Genomic DNA, 26460 nt, shown 5'->3' on the forward strand with positions numbered 1-26460 from the left:
GTTGAAGGGACCATTACACACATCAACAAGCACACATATTATGAAAGGGCAACATTTACTTCCAAGATGTTGTGTAAAAATTTTATTTTGAAATTCAAAGTTTTTTTCATAAAAACTTTATGGAATTCATTTTAAAATTTTGTCCAATATGAGAAAAAATTTAATATAGTCTAAGTTGACCTGATCACATAATGAATTCAATATTAGCTATTGACCTACTATACAACTATATTCAAAGAAAATTGTGTCCCAAATAATGTTCACCGATATTAATTGTGATTATTTGTGGGTGGACATTTGCGTTTTCTATTTTTAACAATGCTTTCTTATATTGTTACTCAAAACTGATCATATATTATATTTAATTACGAGGAAATGCTTTATAATTATTATATATCATTCAATATATTCTGAATCCTAGTGGCAATGCACTTTTCAAGTTACATTTGTAGTACTGAGTACATTAAAATTATTGGCACAAAATGAATGCTACTAATACTTAGTTAACTTCACTTATCTTATTTTTGTAAGTCTATAATTTGTCTATAAAATTATCATTCTCATGTTCGACATCTTTAGTAATAAGGGAAATGCAAATCAAAACAACCCTGAGATTCCGCCTCACACCAGTGAGAATGGCTAAGATCAAAAACTCAGGTGACAGCAGATGCTGGCGAGGATGTGGAGAAAGAGGAACACTCCTCCATTGTTGGTGGGATTGAAGACTGGTACAACCATTCTGGAAATCAGTCTGGAGGTTCCTCAGAAAATTGGACATTGAACTGCCTGAGGATCCAGCTATACCTCTCTTGGGCATGTACCCAAAAGTTGCCCCAACATATAACAAAGACACGTACTCCACTATGTTCATAGCAGCCTTATTTATAATAGCCAGAAAATGGAAAGAACCCAGATGCCCTTCAACAGAGGAATGGATACAGAAAATGTGGTACATCTACACAGTGGAATACTACTCAGCTATCAAAAACAATGACTTTATGAAATTCATAGGCAAATGGAGGGAACTGGAAAATATCATCCTGAGTGAGCTAACCCAATCACAGAAAAACACACATGGTATGCACTCATTGATAAGTGGATATTAGTCAAATGCTCGAATTACCCTAAATGCACGGAACACATGAAACTCAAGAAGGATGACCAAAATGGGAATGCTTCACTCCTTCTTTAAAAGGGGAACAAGAATACCCTTAGGAGGGGATAGGGAGGCAAAGTTTAGAACAGAGGCTGAAGGAACACCCATTCAGAGCCTGCCTCACATGTGGCCCATACATACACAGCCACCAAACTAGATAAGATGGATGAAGCAAAGAAGTGCAGGTTGACAGGAACCGGATGTAGATCTCTTCTGAGAGACACAGCCAGAATATGGCAAATACATGGGCGAATGCCAGCAGCAAACCGCTGAACTGAGAACGAGACCCCAGTTGAAGGAATCAGAGAAAGGACTGAAAGAGCTTGAAGGGGCTCGAGACCCCTTATGAACCACAATGCCAAGCAACCAGAGCTTCCAGGGACTAAGCCACTACCCAAAGACTATAAATGGACTGACCCTGGACTCTGACCTCATAGGTAGCAATGAATATTCTAGTAAGAGCACCAGTGGAAGGGGAAGCCCTGGGTCCTGCTAAGACTGAACCCCCAGTGAACTAGACTGTTGCGGGGAGGGCGGCAATTGGGGGAGGGTTGGGAGGGGAATACCCATAGAAAAGGGGAGGGGGAGGGATTAGGGGGATGTTGGCCTGGAAACAACTGGGAAAGGGAATAACAATTGAAATGTAAATAAGAAATACCCAAGTTAATAAAGATGGAAAACAAGAAAATACTTAAATAATGTATTTTAAAACTCACAACTACAAGTATAGGAGCTCAATAAATATTCACTGAAGAAATAAAAAAATTATCATTCTCTTTTATATCATTAAACTTTTACTTTAAGTACACAATAATAAAACTTTCACACATACATCATTATTTTAAACTGGTGAACCCTTAAGTAACAGTTGAATAAACATTTTCCTGAAATTTTTATTTTCTACAAATCAGGGAAGATTGTGTGTGTGTGTGCGTGTGTGTGTCTGTGTGTGTGTGTGTGTGTGTGTGTGTGTGTTGTACCTATATGTACCATATTATATACTATTTGATATATGCCCATATACTAATAAGATATATTATTTATATGCTAATGATATGACAACATTACTTTGATTCTACACTGACACACAGAGGACACAGTCCTCAAACTTACCTTTACTTGTTGGCTGACAAAGTTTATGGAAAAGGCCTTTTACAAGAAAACTGACGAACACAAGATTAGAAGGTTCATGGTAATTTAGATGTGTGACAAGGCCAGCAAACCCTGTAGGATTACCTTCTTGATCTATATGTCCCTAAAGAACAAAGATAATTTGTTAGCTTGGCTCAACTCACAGAACTAATAACAAGTCAATTACTCATTTTCAGCTTAAAATAGTTCATAATAATAGTTATATGCATTACAAGTAACAACAATTCAATGGGGTTAAAACCCCAAAATGTAGAGCTGGAGAGATGGCTCAGCAGTGAGGAGCACATTCTGCTCTTCCAGAGGACCTGACTCAGTTTTCCACATCAAGCTTCAGAGTTAGTTGTAAGTCCAGTTTGAGGCTTCTCATATCCCTCTTCTTGTGTCTACAGGTGCACGCGCGCGCACGCACACACACACACACACACACACCCACACACACACACATTTTTAAAAAATAGATGTAAAAATCGAAGGTCTGCGGCTTAAAAAAAATCTAGATAATAGCAAATCTATTACACACAGATGATGGGGAGGGAGAAAGGCAGGGTCGGTCCATACCTCTTTCACCAGGAACTGCAAAGAATATAAAAAGTAAAGCTTTAACATGTCTGTGGCTCGGGGTTGTTTGAAGGATAACAACGAGTGTTTCAGCACTGACAGTGCCTACAAAAAAAAGCAATTTAATTTAGCAACATTAAGTGAATGAAATGTCTTTAAAAAATAACATAGGCTAAGTTACATATCACATGTTCAAACACACAAACATTATATATCTATATATGTGTATATATCTATAAATATGTGTGTGTATCTGTGTATATATTTGAATAATAAGATCTATACCTCTAGAGAACAGAGAAACATTGTGAGATCTCCTTTTTACTACTGTACTCCTTCAAATGTTGTCTTCCCCGACTACAATACACAAGAAAAAAAGGATGTCCTTAAAGGCTCCTTTTTGTCCCCCTGTCCCCAACTGTATAGGATATGAATAATACCATGAAGCACAGCAGCAGTACACAAAATCCAACCAGATTTAGTACAATTTCCTTCATTCTACAGCACATTCTCAAACCCGGCATCTATTTCCTTGAACACACAAAGGACCACTGTGGCGGTTTGAATGAGAATAGGCTCATGTACTTGGATGCTCACTCCCCAGGGCATGGAACTGCTTTGGAAGGAAGCTTTGAGTTTGTAAAAGCCCAGGACGATCACAGTTAGCTCTCTGTCTCTACCCTGTGATACTGTCTCAAGATGTGAGTTCTCCGCCATTCTCTGGTGCCATGCCTGCCTTCCTGCTGCCCTGCCCCTGCCATGATGGTCATAGACTCTGAAGTCCCCAGTAAACTACTGTTCCTTCTATGAGTTGCCTTCATCATGGTCCTATCACGTTGACAGAAAAGTGACTAAGACAAAACTGTCTCCAAACAGTATGAGCAGAAAAGACACTCCCATTTCAGAGCTTGCAGTGAGCAAGTTACGAGGGGTGAGTGGTGGGAGGAAGCTAGATATAATATTTTGTATCAGTAATATTCAAGTGCTTCGTTTCAAGTGTCAAGCAGCACAGTGTGTGTGTGTGTGTGTGTGTGTGTGTGTGTGTGTGTGTGTGTGCGTGTGTGTGGTATTCAACTTCTCTCTTAACTACCTGTGAAGTCAGAATAAAGGCCAAGGTTCTTAGCCTCACTCAAATGCAAACCTGTCTGCCCTAGATTGGAGTTTCTAGAATACGGGAAGAAGCTCAGCTGTCCTTTGGTAAAACACCCGCACACAACCACACACACACACACACACACACACACACAACCACACACACACACACACACAACCACACAACCCCACACACACACACACACAACCACACACACACAACCACACACACACACACACACAACCACACACACACACAACTACACACACACACACAACTACACACACACACACAACCACACACACACACACAACCACACACACACACACACACAACCACACACACACACACACAGAACAAGAAAGAACTATTTTATTGGACATTTTGTACATACATGTGTGTGGGACGGAGGGAGTACTGGAGGCAAAAGAAAGGTGTGAGCTCACCACCTGCTTGACAATGTGTTATGGAGGAAACCAAAGTTACCTCTATTACCGCACCCTTCTCCATGTGTGCTGGAATCAGAGGAGCAACAAAGAACCAAGGGAGTGCTGGGGAGAGGAACTGTGTTCACTGTGTCCATGGGCCTTATCATTAACGTCTTACTAGCATGAGGCATACATATTTTCACTGCTACGACAAAATACCTGAGCAGAGCAACTTAAGTGAGGAGTAATTTATTTTTGGCACATGGTTTTAAAAGTAGATGCCTGGTTTGGTCTCAGTGGGAGAGGATACGCTTAATCCTGTTCTGGCTGGATGTTCCAGGGTAGGGTGGTACCCAAAGGGGGCTTACCCTTCTCTGAGAAGGAGGGAGCGGGTAATGGGAGGAGAGATTGGAGGCTGTGATTGGGATGTAAAGTGAAAAAATAAACTAATGAAGAAAAAAAGTAGTTTCAATGCATAGCTTGCTTCACTCCATTACGCTGGGTCTGCAGTGATGAGGCTGCTCCCCTCACAGCAAGACTGCATTAAAAGTTTCCTCTTATTCTATCAAGAACCTCCGCATACTGGATGATGCCACCTGAATTTCAGAACATTACTGTTCTGCATGCTAATTTTCTCTGGGGAGGGCTCCTTGGATGCTCTCAGAAGTAAAATATAATCGGAATCTATGAGAGTGCTCCTAAAGAACAGAGTCGATCCAGACATGGTGGCACATGCTTATAATCGAAGCATACTCAGGAGGCGGAAGCAAGAGAATCAGGAGTTCAAATCTGAAGTGAGTTCAAAGCCAGCTTAGACTACATGAGACCCTTCCACAAACAATGACAATAAAATAAATAGAATTGACAATATAAAGATCTAAATTAGTAATCCAAAAGTCAAATGTTATGTTCTCTCATAATAAAAAAGTAATTGAGGAAAAAGGGAAATAGGACTTCATATCTATGTATATATATACATATGTATATATATAATATATAATGACTTACTGAAAAAGAACCTGAATAAAATGAGGCCATTGACAAACATATAATCTAAGTGCTTTGTAGTCCAAAAACTACTTGAACATAGTTAGGAAAAGGTTACATATATTCTCCACATTGGCCCCATTGTACGTACAATTCAGTAGTGAAGAACATATGTAACCGACTCACTGTAAAAACAACTGCAGAGGGGTTGGGGATTTAGCTCAGTGGTAGAGCACTTGCCTAGCAAGCGCAAGGCCCTGGGTTCGGTCCCCAGCTCCGAAAAAAAAAAGAAAAAAAAAAAAAAAACCAACTGCAGAGCCAGACAGAACCGTATCATCCAAAGCAGCTAAGTAGTCATGTATAAATTACTTTTCAGGAAGTAGAGCTTGGGGAAAGAAATAAGCCAAAACAGAAGACTTGCATTACTATGTAGGCAGGAAGAAAACAGACAAATTAGCCGTGTGAGGAAGGAGACTAGTCTGATGGCCACAGCTAGGAGATGGACCACATGTCCTCTAGGACACACCCAACCCTAAGGGCTAAGACGTAGCCAAAGCAGCACAAGAGATGCTTTCTCTTAGTGAGTCTCTAGATTTAAACACGTATGTGTGTGGCAGTCAAAGAGAGTGTTTGCGATGGGAAGGAGACCAAGCAGTGGTAGGAAATTGAGATATACAACAGACAAATGGAGAGAGTATGTAGTCAAAGCACATGACACACACAGTCATGAAATACCATGATAAAAAGAATACATAGTTTAGAAAGCACAGTCTGAAGAGATTATGTCCATGCTTAAAAGTGGGCGCAAGCAAGCACAGACTTCATGTCAGACTTTTCAAAATTGCCAAGGCACAGAAAATGAACCCTCCCCAATAATTGTCTGAAAAATAATAAGGGGTCAGAGAGATTGCTCAGTGGGTAAAGGGCTTGTGTACAAGCCTAGAGATGAGCGTTCAGTCTCTTGAATCCAGGTGAAAGCCATGAGCCTCTGAACTCCATGAGGGCTCTCGGACATCTGTGTGACAGTTACATGTATACACACAATCATACATATACTATAAAAATAAGTAAAATAAAATATTTTATAATAAGTAAATGAATGAAAGAAAATATTCTGTAATATTAAACTATTATTAAATTAACAATATGTCTTATTAGAAGATGTTCTTAAGAACTGAAAAACAGGCCAATATGGTGGCTCAGTGGGTAAAGGCACTTGTGTCCAAGATGTACAACCAGTTACATATCCAGGACTGGGGGTCCCAGAAGGAAAGAGGAAAACAGGTTCCTTCCTGCAAATTGTCCTCTGCTTGTTCTCTGGCCTGCCATGTCTGTGCCTTGACATGCACACACACACACACACACACACACACACACACACACACACACACGAGGGGGGAGGGAGAAGGGGAAGGAGGGAAGGAGGGAGGGAGGGAGGGAAAGAAGACATTTTAAAAAACACAAAAATGAAGAAACTTTCCAAAACAACGCTTTGCAAAACCAGCAGACCCATTGGGAATATCCAGGAATTCTTAGTCCCATAAGCAGTCTCTGATTAAACTGGTTATAATAATTAATACACAGAATTAGGAAGTACAGGTCCTGCTGTGGCCTGAATGTGGTCCCTAGATCATGATGAAATCTACTCTCTGTGCTGGCTACATATTGAGGGCTGGGACTTAGGAAGTAAATGAAAATCAGAGGAAGTCTTAAGATTAGAGGGCTCCCATGTTGAAATCCTCGTGATTTTTCTAGAGTAACAGAACAGGGGCTGGGGAGAGGGGAGCAAACAGGCCTGCATGCTTCCTGTTTAGTATGTAATATGTTGTGACTTGGGACACTTCAAACAAAATGAATTTCAGTAGATGCCACCCTTCAGCATCAAACCCCCAGAATCACGAACTAAAACAGACCTCTCTTCATAATTCACTCCACCTGTGGTATTGTTTCAGCCAACAGAAAATGAGCACACGTCCTTTAGCAGTGCCTTGTTACTAAAGTGGAAATCAAATCATCTAATTGTGAGTTTCCAATTCACAGTCTCAGACTCTCTGCTACCTGACCCTAAAGCATCAAGACAATGTTGTGATTATATTTTGATGTCCACTGCCTTATAAAATGTGCGATCATGACTTTGAAAAATGTCTGTAAATCAAGAACAACAAAATAATAATCAGGGAACCATTTGGTAGAACCAGGCATGGGACCTTTTGTTTTCTTTTCTTTTCTTTTTCAGTTTTCTATATTTCCTAAACATTCCAAATGAATTGGAATTTTGTCTTATAAAAAAATCTGTTACTTTACACTTATCAAAAAAAGAATCTTTCTTGCTTCTGAACAGCAGAAACAGATCATAGCTGGAGTCCTTCGGTACAACGTAATGGTGTCTATCATACATGAAGAGACTGACCACGTGAGCGAACCTTTGTGCCCACCCGGTCATAAACTTTGTCTGATCATGGAAACACACAGAATTTGTCACTCTGCTCCCCAGTTTCCCCCACTCCCCTCTAGAGAACGCTGAAGGCATGGAAAGCCAAATAAAAGCACAGTCGAGCTGATTTCAGCCAGGCCAGCAGTGAAGACAGAGGCCTAAGCAGGGGACACAGAACCTTTGCCTTGCCATCCTCTAGGTCATCTGCCTTGGTAGCCAGCAGCATGAGTCTTAGGATGAGTGTGATACTGAGAGGAAACTGTCCCCTCAGCTCAGGAACTTTGGATTTTATGAGTTTTCCTATTTTGGGCAGTGGAATATCAAAGAAGTAGACGTCACCCAGCAGGTCTTGCCCTCGTCTTCCGGCCCGGCCAGACATCTGGAAATATAGCAGAATCACGTTGTGAGAATCACCTGAGTATTTTTCCTACGAGCGTGTAAAGAGATTAAGCCTTTTACATTCCTTTGCACCAAGTATGCTGCTTATGGAGGTGAACTATGAATAACCCATTTTAAACCTGAGAAACTCATCAGATCTAAAGCAGAGCTATTTTACATACTATATCTGTCATCCCGTGCATCATGAATCATACCATATATTTGTATAATGCTGTACAGAACTATACCTATTTACAAGATTATATATCTAATACAATGGATATATCATACACTGTATAATAGATATAACTGCTACTTCCTGGCAATAACTTGATACGATATTCTATGATATATAATATGTGCTCTAACATTATATAACAGTATATGATAATGTATTGTTAACAATAATATTACACACACACACACACACACACACACATATATATATATATTATGTTATATATAATTTGAATGCTAGGGGATATCTCTAAATTTCAGGCTTCCAATAGAAATATTGACAGAACATTTCTGAGAAGGTAACTGTATGCAGACAAACTTTGCTGTCTGCAGAACAGAAGAGAACAGGAGAAGCCAAAGCAAGCAAAATGCTTTACTATTGAAGAACAAGACTTTGTAGTGAAAGAAAATGCATGGGGAGCTGAGGAAGCCCTGGGGGAAATAAACAAAGTCCTATGTGAATATATACCATTGATGTAGGAACAGATATGTCAAAGATACTCAATGCCTCAGCCCCGTGGGAATGGCAAAGCTCCCTTTATTCCATAAGAGGGATTGAAAATCCTTCTTTGGGTTTCTGTTTGGATGTTGATAGTGTGTCAGAAATGGTCTACTCTAGCTTTCTCCTTCCAGACAGTTATGCCTGTAGACTGCTTTCCTAAAGAGACTGTTCCTAAGGAGATCAGTTAAAGCTGCCTGCTCATTCAGCTATATGCAATAACCATATTTCCCTGTTCAACTATATATAATAAATACATTGTGCTTCCAAGTCATACAGCTTCGCCATCAAAAAAGGCAAGTCTACCTGACCCCAGCTCTTCTGTGTGTCTGTGTATCTGTCCTTTCTTACTACCTTGCTGCCCTAGTTAGGTCAGTCCCTGGAGCTAGTCAAAGTGTGGCAATAATGGGTTGTGTGCAAATTGTAGAGCAACCAGGGAGTGTGGAAGATGGTTTGGAAACAGTGTGTGTATCAAAAGTCAAGAAAAGTATTAAAGAGAGATCTAGACTAGAAAACCCATGCTCAGTTGTCCTGAAAGTAAATGTTTCCCAATCATCTTCAACATGGAACCTCATATAAAAATCACTTTATTTAGTTTGGGATGTTGTTATGTGGTAGAGATGGTCACCCTCATTCTGCGGATAGGAGAGGAGATTGGATATCATAGCCAAGATCACACACATACTTGCAACACTCACATAATCTCACAGCCCTGAGATTCCTCAATACCAGACAAGTAGCCTACAGTGCTCTCCAGAAACTGGAGCATGTTAGGAAACTAGTGACAAAGTAACTTTTTTACTATTTCATGGCTATATAGTATTAATATATTGAGTAAGTTAATATATTATAATACCTGTCTATAATTTAAAGCATCCAAATAGACCGAGTTTTGAGCAAAAACCACAGATTTACAGGGCATGTTGATTCCCAAAGCGAGTGTTCCAGTAGCTGTCACCACCTAAAAAGGAACAAAACAGTGGTTCCTCATGCTAGCATTTTGGTAGAATGCAGGTATTTCCATGTGATTGCTAAAAACTGCATTGAGATACCAATTAAATTACAATGGGCAAACTAGGGAACAAGACACACAGTGTTTCTTCCTATTCTGTAAACACAAACAGCACATTCTCTAATGGAGTCCATTATAATACTAGTTGCTTTGCAAGAAATATATTTAATATATATTGTCACATCTAAAATAATTATCTTCTCCCATCCCCAACTATCTCTCTGCATTTGTACCTCAGTGTCCCTCAATATTGTGTTTTTTTAACCTTTCCAATATAGAAGGGCAAGCATCATTTACAGTTATCTCCAGGGTCACATAGAACATCCAGCACAGGATAAGTATCACAGTAAAGATTGTAAGTAGAATATGAGAAGAGAGATTTCTCTGTGAGAGGGCAATAAATCTTTTATAAGTCTACTTCCTGGCAAGTATTTGATCTACCAAAGTTCATTGAGAAATTATATAAATAAAGTCCGTTCTCTTTTCCTGCTGTGTAATAAGAAACAGATGAGAATGTGAAGTTCATTCATACCATGCAACGTCTTGTTCGTGTCTTCCTGATGTAGTTAACATTTGCTGACTTGTGATGTCTCTTTATGCTGAACACTGTTTGTGCTATGGTTTCTTATGATACTCAAAGGTATAAAGTAATGTTTTCTAATTGTTTTGTAACAGAGGCTTACACGTGTCAAAACAAAACACGCTACTTATTAAATGTATTTTTTCAAATCCCTTTACCAAGCACACACATTGAAAGAGTAGAAGCTTAGTATGTAGAAAAGGAACAGCCTTAGGTACCTTCCTAAACTGTGCTCGCTGATGAAGCTACATTTCCCTAGTATCTTTCCTAAATCTGTTTAGTTATTCATCTCTTTATTAGTGACTAAGAAGTTACTGATCAATATTATTTTAGGCAGGCCTCTTTCTCTCTTTCTCTCCCTTCCATTCTCCCCTTCATTTACTCTATGCCACACAAAACTTAAAATGGATAATTTGTAGAAGTCAGGATCAATGTTTAAGTATGTTTAGTCAAGATTCAGATTATGTTAATAATGATCTAAATGCTTTCTGTATACTTGTCTGGATCATTGTTATGAGCCTCCCTAGGATGTATTGAAAGGATGTGGATTGAAACTTATTTATGTCCACCTTCCTCTTGTCCCTTATCAGTAACAGGAGAAACATCAGTAGCTATTGCCATACCTACAAGCCCTGCTGGGATAAGCTGAAGCCCCAAGGAGGCAGATATTTGTGCTCTTATTTTGGCTACCAGGTTAGAAAAGGATCTGCCCCAAACCTGTATATAAATCTCCCCCAATTACAGCAAGACTCCATCAACCAACCTTCCACACGATAACTAAAAAGTAAGACACAGCGCTGAGACCAGCATGGAGATACTTTCCCAATTAAGTGATACAGGGCATATGCAAAAACATCACAGTCAGGAAACCAAATCAACAGTCCAAGAGACATAGCTACATGAGAAAAATATAAAGGGGTAACTGTATTTCCTTGTTTCATTAATATTCTGCTTTGTATAATCACATTCTCAACTTTTACAATGAAAAATCGACCCACCCTGATGAATCCTTTCCTAAAGAGAATTTCGACCAACTGTTTTTCTTTGGCAGTCATGGATCTGTGATGATAGCCAATGCCCCTTCTTGCCAACTTCTTCAGCGTGTCACCTTTTTTTCCACATTTCACCCGCCCAAACACAATCTGCAATGTCTAAAAGAAATCAAAGATTTACAGTATTGCTTCTCGGATTCTAAAACAACCCAACATTTAATGAAAACAGTAGACATATTATATAATAACTTGCCCAAACAATGTAACCATTGGGCCTTTCTTCTATACAACAACACTTTGCAGTAACAACAGTCACCATAAGAAAAATCTTCCAGGTCTTGGCATGGACCAACCCAGTCTCACCTTGGTTCTGGGACTGAAAATTTGCCAAAGTAATAGACCAAAACTCCAAGGGAAGTATAAGACGGGTCCACTCCCACCTGAATAAGATCAAGTGACTATGGAATTTTTCTAAAGGTTCCCCCAAAAGGTAAAGCAAAACCTTTATAGAATAAGGTCACAGAATGCCTTCCTTCCACTGATGACTTTTTAAATAACCATGTCTCAAGCACCAATCCCTGACACTATTAATGATACTCTGTTCTGCTTGCAGGCAACAGCTTGCATGGCAGACTTCTGAGAGGCTCCACCCAGCAGCTGACTCAGACAGATGCAGACACCCACAGCCTAACAGTGGTTGGAGCTTGGGGACTTATGGAAGAATGGGATGAAGGATGGCAAACCTCAGAGGGGATAGGAACTCCACAGAAAGACCAACAGAGTCAACTAGACAGGACTCTTGGGGCTCTCAGAGTCTGAACCACCAACCAAAGAATATATACGGGCTAGACCTAGGCCTCCATGCATGTATGTAGCAGATATGCAGGTTAGTCTTCATGTGTGTCCTGCACACATGGGTTGGGGGGTAATCCCAAAAGCTGTTGCCTGTATAGAAGATATGTTTTTCTAGCCAGGCTGCCTTGCTTGGCCTCAGTGGAAGAGGATGAGTCTAAGCTCCCAGATATTTAATGTGCCAGGATGGGGGAATACCCATGGGACCCCCATCTGCTCAGAGGAGAGGGGAGGGGGAAAGGATTTTGGGAAGAGTTAATGGGGAGGAGGTAATAAGCAGGATGTAAAGTGAATAATTTTTTTAAAAAAATACCCATATCCTAAGGAGGAAACCCAGTTGTGTCCAGTGTTATAATATATATAAAGATCAATACCCAGAGAGAAGGGAGAAGCTTAAGTCTCTAAAAGTAAAAAGCTATACCTAGTTATTTTGATTATATAGTTTCTATAAGACAGAATATCAAGGATCGATTGAAACAATGGTGTATACACTTGGTCGTGAAAATAAATTATGAAGCTAACAAATTCATGATACAATGAACACATGTAAATGTGTGTGTGTGTGTGTATGTTTGTACGCGTGTGCACGCGTGTGCCATTGCTTTTATTGAAAGTGGTTGTACTGTCAAGTATGTCATTTATAAACAATAGCTCAAAGGGCAAAAAGTTTAAAGATAACGGGGCAAACCAATTTTAGATATTTTAGCAATACTTTGAAAATTTTTAGCTGAAATATAGAAAGACTCTAGTTTTAAGAAATGCTGTGAGGATCTAAATATATTGTTTTACAGGGATCTAAGTTTTCAATGGGGTATAAGACACTAAAGTATAGAATTCTGACTACAATATACAGACTTTTATACATGACATAATGCAAAAACAGACATGGTTTAGAACCCAAGACACAAATCAACCAACAAGTTCTATGCCTATCCTTTCTGAGTGTAGATTATAAGGTCTTTGAGAGCAGTATGAAGCACAGTGTACTTCCTGATACATCTCCAGGTCACAAGGACTTCCTGTCAAGATTGCATGCAATGTAGCCAACACTGCCTGCCTAGGAGAGGCTTTTCTGATGATCAACACACTCTCCAGGAGCAGTGGTCCCTCCTAGGTACTGACCTCTTCGTCTATTGCCTTCTGATCAGCATATGTGCAGTCCTTGGGAATCTCTAGATTCTTCTCCAGACTCTTCAGGAGGTAATTGTGTTCAGCTTCATACATAATGCTTTGATCCAATCTTCTGGAAGATTTCTGACCCTTTTCATCTCTATAAAAATACAGTTTTAGGAAATCAATATTTGTATCCAACCGCTACAGGAAGCCCATACTAAGTCCTGCTTATCAACCAGAATCACAGTTTTGAGCATTTGTATTACCATGACCACAATGTGCTTGCTTCAGCCTCTGGAGACCATCCCTCCATAATGGATCACTCAAGATAAATCATTATGAATGTGATTTTTTTTCCTCCACTCATTGCCTTTCCCCAGATGAGCCTTGTTCCTCTTGCTAACGCGGCAATAGTTTTCTCTCCTTTAGCCTGTCTGACTCTCAATTTGGAGGTAATGTGTTCTTCCCAGTCTGCTTTGCCAGTTCAGGCCATTCTCCTTCCTCCTTGAGGTGGACACTGGAGCTGCTCTAAAAGTTCCCCAAAGGTGCTTAGCTGTGCTATTCTTTAGAGAATTAGCCTCAGTTGATGGAAGCTCTTCTGAAAGATTGCCTGCTGTGAAGCATAACCATCAGCTGGGAAGGGATGGGAACCCTCTGGAGCTCTCAAAGGAAAGAAGTTCAGTCTTTCTTCTAATAGAAGCTACATCTTAATTGTGCTTTCCTGTCTTCCTCCTGTTCTTCCTCATGAGTTCCTTATGAACACATTCCTTCATAAAGGCATGTACAGCCCTTCTCAGCATGTGCTACGAGGGAATCTAGCCTAGGACAGACCTCCATAAACCTGGCTGACACCCTTAAATAATCCTATTCCCCAGGATCCCTGAATGTACCAGGTGTTTACATTCGCTAGGGTCACATACACTTCCTTCACAGTTTTTGTCTCTTAAATATGTAAATAATACATATCTGAATATAAGAAGATGAGGTTTCTTGCATTCTTACCATAGTGTAGTATATATCATACACCCAGAGTGTACCAACTCCAGCTAGCATTTAACAAGGAGGAAACGGCATGACTATTTAAAGGCCCAGCCATACGGTTTCAAAACATCTGCTAAAGTGTTTACAAGGAAATATAGGTTACTGTCTAGCTCTAATTTTAAACTATTAAATAAAATAACTGTGTTAATAAAAACTGCTAAAGAAAATAGCCAAAATGTCATTCCAAGCTCAACAAACATGACCCTCCCTCCCCATAAGAGTGAGCTCTTGGTGTGCATGTTTCTTTAGGGGTTCCCCCTATTATAGAAAAGGATGCAGATAGAGAAGAATCAGAGTGTTAGTTTCCAATGTACGGGGCCTGAATCAGGCTACACATCCTCCTTACAATGAGAGTGTTGAAGACAGCAAACACCTTTCATTTGACACAGAGCTATCCTAAAAAGGATCATTTACCAAGAAGTCTTATACTCCCTGCATATATTCCCCTTGGAGTTCACTGCCTACAAAAAAAATTACACTGCTCAGAAAACAGCAAAACACAAAGAGGCATTATGCATAAAAGGATCTGCAGCAAATTTTAGCTTGCTCTGGAATTTGGAATATTTTGAGTAAGAGACTCTCTAAAAGTTTGTTTCAACTTCAAAGTGAATCTGAGGTCCTTACTTAAAAATATCTCTAGACCTCCCTAGGTAGTGGCTTTCATAGCACTTGAAGGTGCTATACAGCTGTTAAGGAAACAAAGCAATGGAGAGATTTGCCCAGCTGTCAAGCCTACAAACTGCAACAGTAGCATAGCAATATATCCCCAAGGGGCAGTTACCTTTATGGGATAATTAACAACAACTCATTAGACTTAAGGACATACTCAATATTGGGGAGATTCATAGCTGGTTCTGTAAACCCAGAAAATGACCTGTGGCTGGTGAAATAACAGGTCATGGGGAGAAATGACTACTGCTGAATTTCTAAACCAGTATAACTAACCACTAACTGCCTTTGAAATTCTTACTCTTACATACACAGATACATATAGCTCTCAACTTCACCAAAGAAGCTTCTTTTTGCAATAGACAGAGCCTATCACAGAGATCATCAGCTCGCCAAAATGCAGAGAACCAACCACGTGGTGCATATCCCCATTTGATACATCTACAATACAACTCCTAAGACTCAAGGAAAACTGAGGAAATGGGGCATACAATCTGTAAAAGCCAGAAGACCAAGACATCTGCTACCAGACAGTGCCTTCTATATATATAACAGGGAATCTACATTCAGGAAATCTTAGCAATATGGTCACCCAGATGCACAAATGACAATGCCAGCTGATAACAAGCATAGATGAGGAAAGTCTCATAAGGATCCAACCCTAGATAAAGACCTATAGGCAATTAATTTTCTGAACAATAGAGGGATACTCGGTAGTAGGCTTCTGATAGGTTACCCAATCCCAAGTAGTCATAACTAAACATGTATTCATATAACCATATTAAATAGAACTGATAGGATATATTCATATTCTTGTAGTGTGTGTGTGTGTGTGTGTGTGTGTGTTTAACTAATTCAAAAGGAAGAGATCATGATTTGAGAGAGAAGGAACAAGAAAGGAGCCAGAGGAGAAAGAATGTGGGGATGAATGACACAAACTCATGCATAAATTTTCCAACCACCACCACCACCACCACCACCACCACCACCACCACCACCACCACCACCACAATAGTTTTAAAGTAAAAATCCCTGGAACAACAATCCTCTGATAGACTATGGAGATATAAAGAAGGAAATAAATGTATGCCTCTTGTTGCAAAGAAGCTCAAAATTTAGAGAAACTGAGAAAGACTTAGCAACACTGATCCAAAGTGCTTGGGAACCAAATTTCACCTTTAGGATTTTGAAATACTAGCCATTAAATAACAGCATACCTTGAGATGGCACTGAAGTCTAAACAAGAAATTTTATTTAGGTTTTATCTGTACTACCACCTACATATAGCCTGAAGGCAATTTTTATACATATTTGAAATAAATTTATACACAAAACAAAGTTTTATCAAGTAAAAAATTCTATATAGAGTGTCACATGAGCACCCAGAAGTAGAGATTTTAAATGATTTTGGATTTTGGATTTCTCAGATAAAGGATGCTCAGTGTGGAAATTTTTTTAAAATACAGATTAATTTCCTAACTAACCAAACTAGAACATGCAAGAAAGTATAAATCTAAGCTGAGGAATCAGTATAAGATTCAGAGACTAGATAATGAATTTATTAGTATCCACTTTGGGAGCAATGAGGGGGATGGTAAGGAAGAAGCAGCTAGTGGGGCTCAGGAAAAGAAAGAGATGGAAGAATGAGTGAAATGAAAAGAGCCATAAACATCCTAAAAGAAAGTTATGGAGAATGAGTGGGAAAAATAAAAACAAAAATGAAACTTGTTACTAGAAGTTAGCCTCCATCCACAAATAACCCTATTAAAAAATGGGGTTCAGAGCTAAACAAAGAACTCACAGCTGAGGAATGCCGAATGGCTGATAAACACTTAAAGAAATGTTCAACATCTTTAGTCATAAGGGAAATGCAAATCAAAACAACCCTGAGATTTCACTTCACACCAGTGAGAATGGCTAAGATCAAAAACTCAGGTGACAGCAGATGCTGGCGAGGATGTGGAGAAAGAGGAACACTCCTCCATTTTTGGTGGGATTGCAGACTGGTACAACCATTCTGGAAATCAGTTTGAGGTTCCTCAGAAAATTATATGTTGAACTACCTAAGGACCCAGTTATACCTCTCTTGGGCATGTACCCAAAAGATGCCCCAACATATAAAAAAGAAACGTGCTCCACTATGTTCATAGCAGCCTTATTTATAAGAGCCAGAAGCTAGAAAGAACCCAGATGCCCTTCAACAGAGGAATGGATACAGAAAATGTGGTACATCTACACAGGGGAATACTACTCAGCTATCAAAAACAATGACTTTATGAAATTCATAGGCAAATGGATGGAACTGGAAAATATCATCCTGAGTGAGGTAACCCAATCACAGAAAAACACACATGGTATGCACTCATTGATACGTGGATATTAGCCCAAATGCTTCAATTACCCTAAATGCACAGAACACATGAAACTCAAGAAGGATGACCAAAATGCGAATGCTTCATTCCTTCTTTAAAAGAGGAACAAGAATACCTTGGGAGGGAATAGGGAGGCAACGTTTAGAACAGAGGCTGAAGGAACACCCATTCAGAGCCTGCCACACATGTGGCCCATACATATACAGCCACCAAACTAGATAAGATGGATGAACAAAAAAGTACAGGTTGACAGGAACCGTATGTAGATCTCTCCTGAAAGACACAGCCAGAATACAGGAAATACATAGGCAAATGCCAGGAGCAAACCACTGAACTGAGAATCCCCGTTGAAGGAATCAGAGAAAGGACTGAAAGAGCTTGAAGGGGTTTGAGACCCCATATGACCAACAATGCCAACCAGAGCTTCCAGGGACTACTATACATGGACTGACCCTGGGCTCCAACTGCACAGGTAGCAATGAATAGTCTAGTAAGGGCACCAGTGGAAGGGGAAGCCCTTGGTCCTGCCAAGACTGAACCCCCAGTGAACATGATTGTTGTGGGGAGGGTGGTAATGGGGGAAGGATGAGGAGGGGAATACTCATGTAGAAGGGGAAGGGGAGGAGTTAGGTGGACGTTGGCCTCAAAACTGGAAAAGGGAATAACAATTGAAATGTAAATAAGAAATACCCAATTTAATAAAGATGGAGGAAAAAAAAGAAGTTAGCCTCCATCCACCGGGCAATAGAAAAAGAATGCCTAGCACGTGGTGTAATCTAACCAGTTTCAAAGTTTATAAGCATCTATCAGTTAGGTTGGAGAGGAGTGAACCTGGAGACTCTTCAGTTAATAAAGACCTGCGAAAAATATGGCAAGTTTTCAACCCTCACAATCACCGAAGGTGGAGAGGAACAAAAAGAGAACATCATCATCATCATTATCATCATCATCATCATCATCATCATCATCGTTGTCGTCGTCGTCGTCATCGTCATCGTCATCATTATCTCATCATCATCATCAACAACAACATCAATCATCATCAATCATCATCATCACCATCAATCATAACCATCATCATTAGTCTTTGGCCCTAGAGTTGACAAAATGACATGCTAAGAGCACTGAGCTTCCAGGTGTGAAATTAGAATTGTCATCCAGTCCCAAACACACTCTATGACTCGCCTGGCAGTAGTATGTCATGAATCAAGACAAAGTGCCTGGACACCATCGGATGATCGAGTCAAGTTCTGCAATACACAAAGACTGATAGACTCTGGACCTGCTTCTAACCATCATAAATTTAAATGATCTAAGTAGGTAAAGAATACGTAATGCTTGTCACTTGTCTTCACCCAATTCTCCCACTGAAATTTAAAAACGAGAACAGTCCAAGCATTAATGAGAACTTCATTACAGAGCATTTGCAATGTATGCTTCCTACTAGGACATTTATGTTGTATGAACCCATATGTTGCCAATTTGCCTGGCAAAATACTTACATTTTTTGTTTCTCCAGAGATTTTTAAACTTTTCGAAGTTTGTTAGTCATGGTATAAGCTACTTTATCAGCTTTGGGAGGTCTTTTCTCCTCCTGTTTTTCCTCTAGGAATTCACAAACACTTTCAGCGCATTCTTCTACAGTATTTTATCTCCTTGAGTTGTATTGTTCAATCAATCATACCATTTCTTCTCTTTTCAGTTTTTAGTTTTCACCTTTGATTTTTTTTTATTAACTTGAGTATTTCTTATATAAATTTCGAGTGTTATTCCCTTTCGCGGTTTCCGGGCAAACATCCCCCTAACCCATTCCCCTCCCCTTCTTTATCCCCCTCCCCATCCTCCCCCCATTGCCGCCCTCCCCCCAACAATCTAGTTCACTGAGTGTTCAGTCTTAGCAGGACCAAGGGCTTCCCTTTCCACTGGTGCTCTTACTAGGATATTCATTGCTACCTATGAGGTCAGAGTCCAGGATCAGTCCATGTATAGTCTTTAGGTAGTGGCTTAGTCCCTGGAAGCTCTGGTTGCTTGGCATTGTTGTTTATATGGAGTCTCGAGCCCCTTCAAGCTCTTCCAGTTCTTTCTCTGATTCCTTCAACGGGGGTCCTATTTTCAGTTCAGTGGTTTGCTGCTGGCATTCGCCTCTGTATTTACTGAATTCTAGCTGTGTCTCTCAGGAGCGATCTACATCCGGCTCCTGTTGGCCTGCACTTCTTTGCTTCATCCATCTTGTTAATTGGATGACTGTATGTATGGGCCACATGTGGGGCAAGCTCTGAATGGGTGTTCCTTCTGTCTCTGTTCTAATCTTTGCCTCTCTATTCCCTCCCAAGGTATTCTTGTTCCTCTTTTAAAGAAGGAATGAAGCATTCGCATTTTGGTCATCCTTCTTGAGTTTCATGTGTTCTGTGCATTTAGGGTAATTCTCATTCAGATACCACACTGGGTCACTGGGGTCAAGCCTAGAAGTTTTATACCCAGCTCTATTTCCTGTTTTTCTTTGCTTCCTGATTATAGACACAGTGTGACTAGTCACTTCTTACTTTTGCTACCATGTTTATTCCTGTCCCTGTATAAGGAAGTGTGTATCCTTTCAAACTGTAAATCAGTTTAAACACTTCTGTAATTGCTTCTTGTCAGGCATTTGCTCACAACCATGAGAAATGTAACACACAACCAGAACAGAGAGACCTAATCTTATGATAAATAGAATTGATAGGATATATTCATATTCTTGTAATGTGTGTGTGTGTGTGTGTGTGTGTGTGTGTGTGTGTTTAGCTAATTAAAAAGGAAGAGATCATGATTTGAGAGAGAAGGAACAAGAAAGGAGCCAGAGACGGGTTGGGGATTTAGCTCAGTGGTAGAGCGCTTGCCTAGCAAACACAAGGCCCTGGGTTCGGTCCCCACCTCCAAAAAAAAAAAGAAAAGAAAAGAAAGAAAGGAGCCAGAGGAGAAAGAGTGTGTGGATGAATGATACAAACTCACACATAAATTTTCCATCCACCACCACCACCACCACCATTATTATCTTTTAAAAATAGTTTTAAAGTAAAAATCCTTGGAACAATTCTCTGACAGACTATGGAGATGTAAAGAAGGAAATAAATGTATGCCTCTAGTTGAAAAGAAGCTCAGAATTTAGAGAAACTGACAAAGACTTAGCAATACTGATGCAAAGTGCTTGGGAACCAAATTTCACCTTTAGGATTTTGAAATACTAGCCATTAAATAACAGCATACCTTGAGATGGCACTCAAGTCTAAACAAGAAATTTTATTTAGATTTTATCTGTACTACCACCTACATATGGACTGAAGGCAATTTTTATACATATTTGAAATAAATTTATACACAAAACAAAGTTTTATCAAGTAAAAAATTCGATATAGAGTGTCACATGAGCACCTAGAACTAGATATTTTAAATGATTTTGGATTTTAGATTTCTCAGGTAAAGGATGCTCAGTGTGGAAATTTTTTTAAAATACAGATTGATTTCCTAACTAACCAAACTAGAACATGCAAGAAAGTATAAATCTAAGCTGAGGAATCAGTATAAGATTCAGAGACTAGATAATGAATTTATGAGTATCCACTTTGGGAGCAATGAGGGGGATGGTAAGGAAGAAGCAGCTAGTGGGGCTCAGGAAAAGAAAGAGACGGAAGAATGAGTGAAATGAAAAGAGCCATAAACATCCTAAAAGAAAGTTATGGAGAATGAGTGGGAAAAATAAAAACAAAAAGGAAACTTGTTACTAGAAGTTAGCCTCCATCCACAAATAACCCTATTAAAAAATGGGGTTCAGAGCTAATCAAAGAATTCACAGCTGAGGAATGCCGAATGGCTGAGAAACACCTAAAGAAATGTTCAACATCTTTAGTCATAAGGGAAATGCAAATCAAAACAACCCTGAGATTTCACCTCACACCAGTGAGAATGGCTAAGATCAAAAACTCAGGTGACAGCAGATGCTGGTGAGGATGTGGAGAAAGAGGAACACTCCTCCATTGTTGGTGGGATTGCAGACTGGTACAACCATTCTGGAAATCAGTCTGGAGGTTCCTCAGAAAATTGGACATTGAACTACCTGAGGACCCAGCTATACCTCTCTTGGGTATATACCAAAAAGATGCTCCAACATATAACAAAGACACATGCTCCACTATGTTCATAGCAGCCTTATTTATAATAGCCAGAAGCTGGAAAGAACACAGATGCACTTCAACAGAGGAATGGATACAGAAAATGTGGTACATCTACACAATGGAATACTACTCAGCTATCAAATAATGACTTTGTGAAATTCATAGGCAAATGAATGGAACTGGAAAATATCATCCTGAGTGAGGTAACCCAATCACAGAAAAACACACATGGTATGCACTCATTGATAAGTGGGTATTAGCCCAAATGCTCGAATTACCCTAAATGCACAGAACACATGAAATTCAAGAAGGATGACCAAAATGCAAATGCTTCACTCCTTCTTTAAAAGGGGAACAAGAATACCCTTGGGAGGGAATAGAGAGGCAAAGTTTAGAACAGAGGCTGAAGGAACACCCATTCAGAGCCTGCCCCACATGTAGCCCATACATATACAGCCACCACACTAGATAAGATAAATGAAGCACAGAAGTGCAGGCTGACAGGAACCGGATGTAGATCTCTCCTGAGAGACATAGCCAGAATATGGCAAATACATAGGCAAATGCCAGCAGCAAACCACTGAACTGAGAACGGGACCCCCATTGAAGGATTCAGAGAAAGGACTGAAAGAGCTTGAGGGGCTTGAGACCCCATATGAACAACAATGCCAACCAACCAGAGTTTCCAGGGACTAAGCCACTACGCAAAGAGTATACATGGACTGACCCTGGCTCCAATCATATAGGTAGTAATGTGTAGCCTAGTAAGAGCACCAGTGGAAGGGGAAGCCCTTGGTCCTGCAAAGACTGAACCCCCAGTGAACGTGATTGTTGGGGGGAGAGCGGTAATGGGGGGAGGATGGGGGAGGGGAACACCCATGTAGAAGGGGAAGGGGAGGGGTTAGGTGGATGTTGGCCTGGAAACCGGGAAAGGGAATAACAATTGAAATGTAAATAAGAAATACCCAATTTAATAAAGATGGAGGGGAAAAAAAAGAAGTTAGCCTCCATCCACTGAGCAATAGAAAAAGAATGCCTAGCACATGCAGTAATCTAAACAGTTTCAAAGTTTATAAGCATGTATCAGTTAGGTTGGAGAGGAGTGAACCTGGAGACTCTTCAGTTAATAAAGACCTGGGAAAAATATGGCAAGTTTTCAACCCTCACAATCACCGAAGGTGGAGAGGAACATAAAGAGATCATCATCATCATCATCATCATCATCATCATCATCATCATCATCATCATCATTAACAACAACATCAATCATCATCATCACCATCAATCATAACCATCATCATTAGTCTTTGGCCCTAGAGTTGGCAAAACGACATGCTAAGAGCACTGAGCTTCCAAGTGTGAAATTGGAATTGTAATCCAGTCCCAAACACACTCTATGACTCGCCTGGCAGTAGTTCGTCATGAATCAAGACAAAGTGCCTGGACACCATCGGATGATCGAGTCAAGTTCTGCAATACACAAGGACTGATAGAATTTGGACCTACTTCTAACCATCATAAATTTAAATGATCTAAGTAGGTAAGGAATACATAATGCTTGTCACTTGTCGTCACCCAATTCTCCCACTGAAATTTAAAAACGAGAACAGTCCAAGCAGTAATGAGAACTTCATTACAGAGCATTTGCAATGCATGCTTCCTACTAGGACATTTATGTTGTACGAACCCATATGTGGCCAATTTGCCTGGTGAAATACTTACATTTTTTGTTTCTCCAGAGATTTTTTAACTTTTCGAAGTTTGTTAGCCATGATATAAGCTTCTTTATCAGCTTTGGGAGGTCTTTTCTCCTCCTGTTTTTCCTCCAGGAATTCACAAACATTTTCAGCGCATTCTTCTACGGTATCTAAACTAAATCTGGAAGCAAATGAACATATATTAAAACTATCATAAGATTAGATCTCTCTGTTCTGGCTGTGTGTTACATTTCTCAAGGACACACACCTCCTTATACAGGGACAGGAATAAACATGGTAGCAAAAGTAAGAAGTGACTAGTCACACTGTGTCTATAATCAGGAAGCAAAGAAAAACAGGAAATAGAGCTGGGTATAAAACTTCTAGGCTTGACCCCAGTGACCCAGTGTAGTATCTGAATGAGAATGGCCCCCATCAGCTCATGTATCCGAATACTTAATCTGCAGTTAGTGGAACTATTTGGGAAGAATTAGAAGTCTTAGGCTTGCTGGAGGAGGTATGCCACTGGGGCAGGTTTCTGACTATATGATGTGGAAATTCCTGAAGGAGAATCTATCATACCTTGTGAAATACAGTCATTTCCATCAGAGTGTGACTCTTTTTAAAAAATCTGCATCACTTGGAAACAACTGTGCCTCCTAAGTCTCTCTGAACTACATATATTGAAAGTGACCTTGAAATTCCACATCAGCTATTAATATTTTATAGCACTGATTACACACTCATGACTTTTGAATTTTAGTCCTATGTATGATCACACAGTCATTAAGTGGTTATCAATCAATGACATACCTAAAGAAGAGAAAAGTAGAATTTATGCATAGGCCTAGCCTTGAAATGCAAGACCTTAAACACGTATCAACATTTCTTACCTTTGAACGTGTTCTACACACTTTTCTCCACTCAGGGTACAGAAACTTGGAGCTACTACGATTAATGTGGTAAGTAAGCTCTGACCGGTAAAGCTTGGTCCCAGACCAATTTTGATCTCTTTATGATCTGGTACTAATAAAGACAAAGACGGGACCCCCGTTGGAGGAATTAGAGAAAGGATTGAAAGAACTGAACGGGCTTGAAACTCCATAAGAACAACAATGCCAACAAACCAGAGCTCCCAGGGACTAAACCATTACCCGAGGACTATACATGGACTGATCCATGGCTCCAGCTGCATATGTAGCAAAGAATGGCCTTGCTGGGCACCGACAGAAGGAGAAGCCCTTGGACCTGCCAAGGTGGGACCCCCCCCAGTGCAGGGGAACGTCGGAAAATGGGAAAGGAGGAGTGGATGGGGAAGGGGAACACCCTTACAGAAGAAGGGGAGGGAGTGGGAAAGGGACCTTATGTTCAGGCAACCAGGAAAGGAAATAACATTTGAAATGAAATCTAAATTAAAAAAATATGAGACCTCACCGCCTGGTCAGGTGGGCACTCCTGAGGCTGCAGAGCAGAGGAGACCACCAACACTGCCCCCCCTGCCCACATCCCTGGCCTAGAGAAAACTGTATAAGGCCTCTGGGTTCCCGTAGGGGAGGGCCCAGACACCGCCCCCTGCGCCTGAGTCACCGCCGGAACCTGAAGGAAACAGACAGGATAAACAGTTCTCTGCACCCAAATCCCGTGGGAGGGAGAGCTAAACCTACAGAGAGGCAGACACGCCTGGGAAACCAGAATAGACTGCACTCTGCACACATCCAGACACCAGAGGAAAACACCAAACGCCATCTGGAACCCTGGTGCACAGAGGCTCCCGGAAAGAGCGGCGCAGATCTTCCGGTTGCTGCCGCCACATAGAGCTCGTGGGCAGCACCCCGCGAGCAAACTTGAGCCTCAGGACCACAGGTAAGACCAACTTTTCTGCTGCAAGTGACCTGCCTGGTGAACTCAAGACACAGGAACAGCTGAAGACCTGTAGAGAGGAAAAACTACACGCCCGAAAGCAGAACACTCTGTCCCCATAACTGGCTGAAAGAAAACAGGAAAACAGGTCTACAGCACTCCTGACACACAGGCTTATAGGACAGTTTAGCCATTGTCAGAAATAGCAGAACAAAGTAACACTAGAGATAATCTGATGGCAAGAGGCAAGCCCAGGAAACCAAGCAACAGAAACCAAGACTACATGGCATCATCGGAGCCCAATTCTCCCACCAAAACAAACATGGAATATCCAAACACACCAGAAAAGCAAGATCTAGTTTCAAAATCATATTTTATCATGATGCTGGAGGACTTCAAGAAAGACGTGAAGAACTCCCTTAGAGAACAAGTAGAAGCCTACAGAGAGGAATCGCAAAAATGCCTGAAAGAATTCCAGGAAAACATAAATAAACAAGTAGAAACCCATAGAGAGGAGACACAAAAATCCCTGAAAGAATTCCAGGAAAACACAATCAAACAGTTGAAGGAATTAAAAATGGAAATAGAAGTAATCAAGAAAGAACACATGGAAACAACCCTGGATATAGAAAATCAAAAGAAGAGACAAGGAGCTATAGATAGAAGCCTCACCAACAGAATACAAGAGATGGAAGAGAGAATCTCGGGAGCAGAAGATTCCATAGAAATCATTGACTCAACTGTCAAAGATAATGTAAAGCAGAAAAAGCTAATGGTCCAAAACATACAGGAAATCCAGGACTCAATGAGAAGATCAAACCTAAGGATAATAGGTATAGAAGAGAGTGAAGACTCCCAGCTCAAAGGACCAGTAAATATCTTCAACAAAATCATAGAAGAAAACTTCCCTAACCTAAAAAAAGAGATACCCATAGGCATACAAGAAGCCTACAGAACTCCAAATAGATTGGACCAGAAAAGAAACACCTCCTGTCACATAATAGTCAAAACACCAAATGCACAAAATAAAGAAAGAATATTAAAAGCAGTAAGGGAAAAAGGTCAAATAACATGTAAAGGCAGACCTATCAGAATCACACCAGACTTTTCGCCAGAAACTATGAAGGCCAGAAGATCCTGGACAGATGTCATACAGACCCTAAGAGAACACAAATGCCAGCCCAGGTTACTGTATCCTGCAA

At 40.3% G+C, this 26460-nt stretch overlaps 2 protein-coding genes across 10 annotated transcripts in view; one reads left to right on the plus strand and one right to left on the minus strand.

The window, feature by feature from the left end:
• Positions 1 to 26460, plus strand: part of Palldl1 (palladin-like 1) — a 169368-nt gene that overhangs the window by 116656 nt on the left and 26252 nt on the right. The gene's annotated exons all lie outside the window — the stretch shown is intronic.
• The window catches only part of Ddx60 (DEXD/H-box helicase 60), a 120904-nt gene that overhangs the window by 13968 nt on the left and 80476 nt on the right, over positions 1 to 26460 (minus strand). For all 8 annotated transcript variants that reach the window (XM_063274962.1, XM_063274961.1, XM_063274958.1 and 5 more), the window contains 7 exons: positions 23424 to 23579; positions 13481 to 13628; positions 11513 to 11665; positions 9779 to 9883; positions 7987 to 8187; positions 2867 to 2971; positions 2270 to 2411 (listed from right to left, as the gene is read on the minus strand). In XM_063274962.1, coding sequence (XP_063131032.1) covers positions 2270 to 2411; positions 2867 to 2971; positions 7987 to 8187; positions 9779 to 9883; positions 11513 to 11665; positions 13481 to 13628; positions 23424 to 23579 — 1010 coding nt within the window. The remainder of the gene's footprint in view (positions 1 to 2269; positions 2412 to 2866; positions 2972 to 7986; positions 8188 to 9778; positions 9884 to 11512; positions 11666 to 13480; positions 13629 to 23423; positions 23580 to 26460) is intronic.

The sequence above is a fragment of the Rattus norvegicus genome, chromosome 16, assembly GCF_036323735.1.
Source record: "Rattus norvegicus strain BN/NHsdMcwi chromosome 16, GRCr8, whole genome shotgun sequence".
NCBI lineage: Eukaryota > Metazoa > Chordata > Mammalia > Rodentia > Muridae > Rattus > Rattus norvegicus.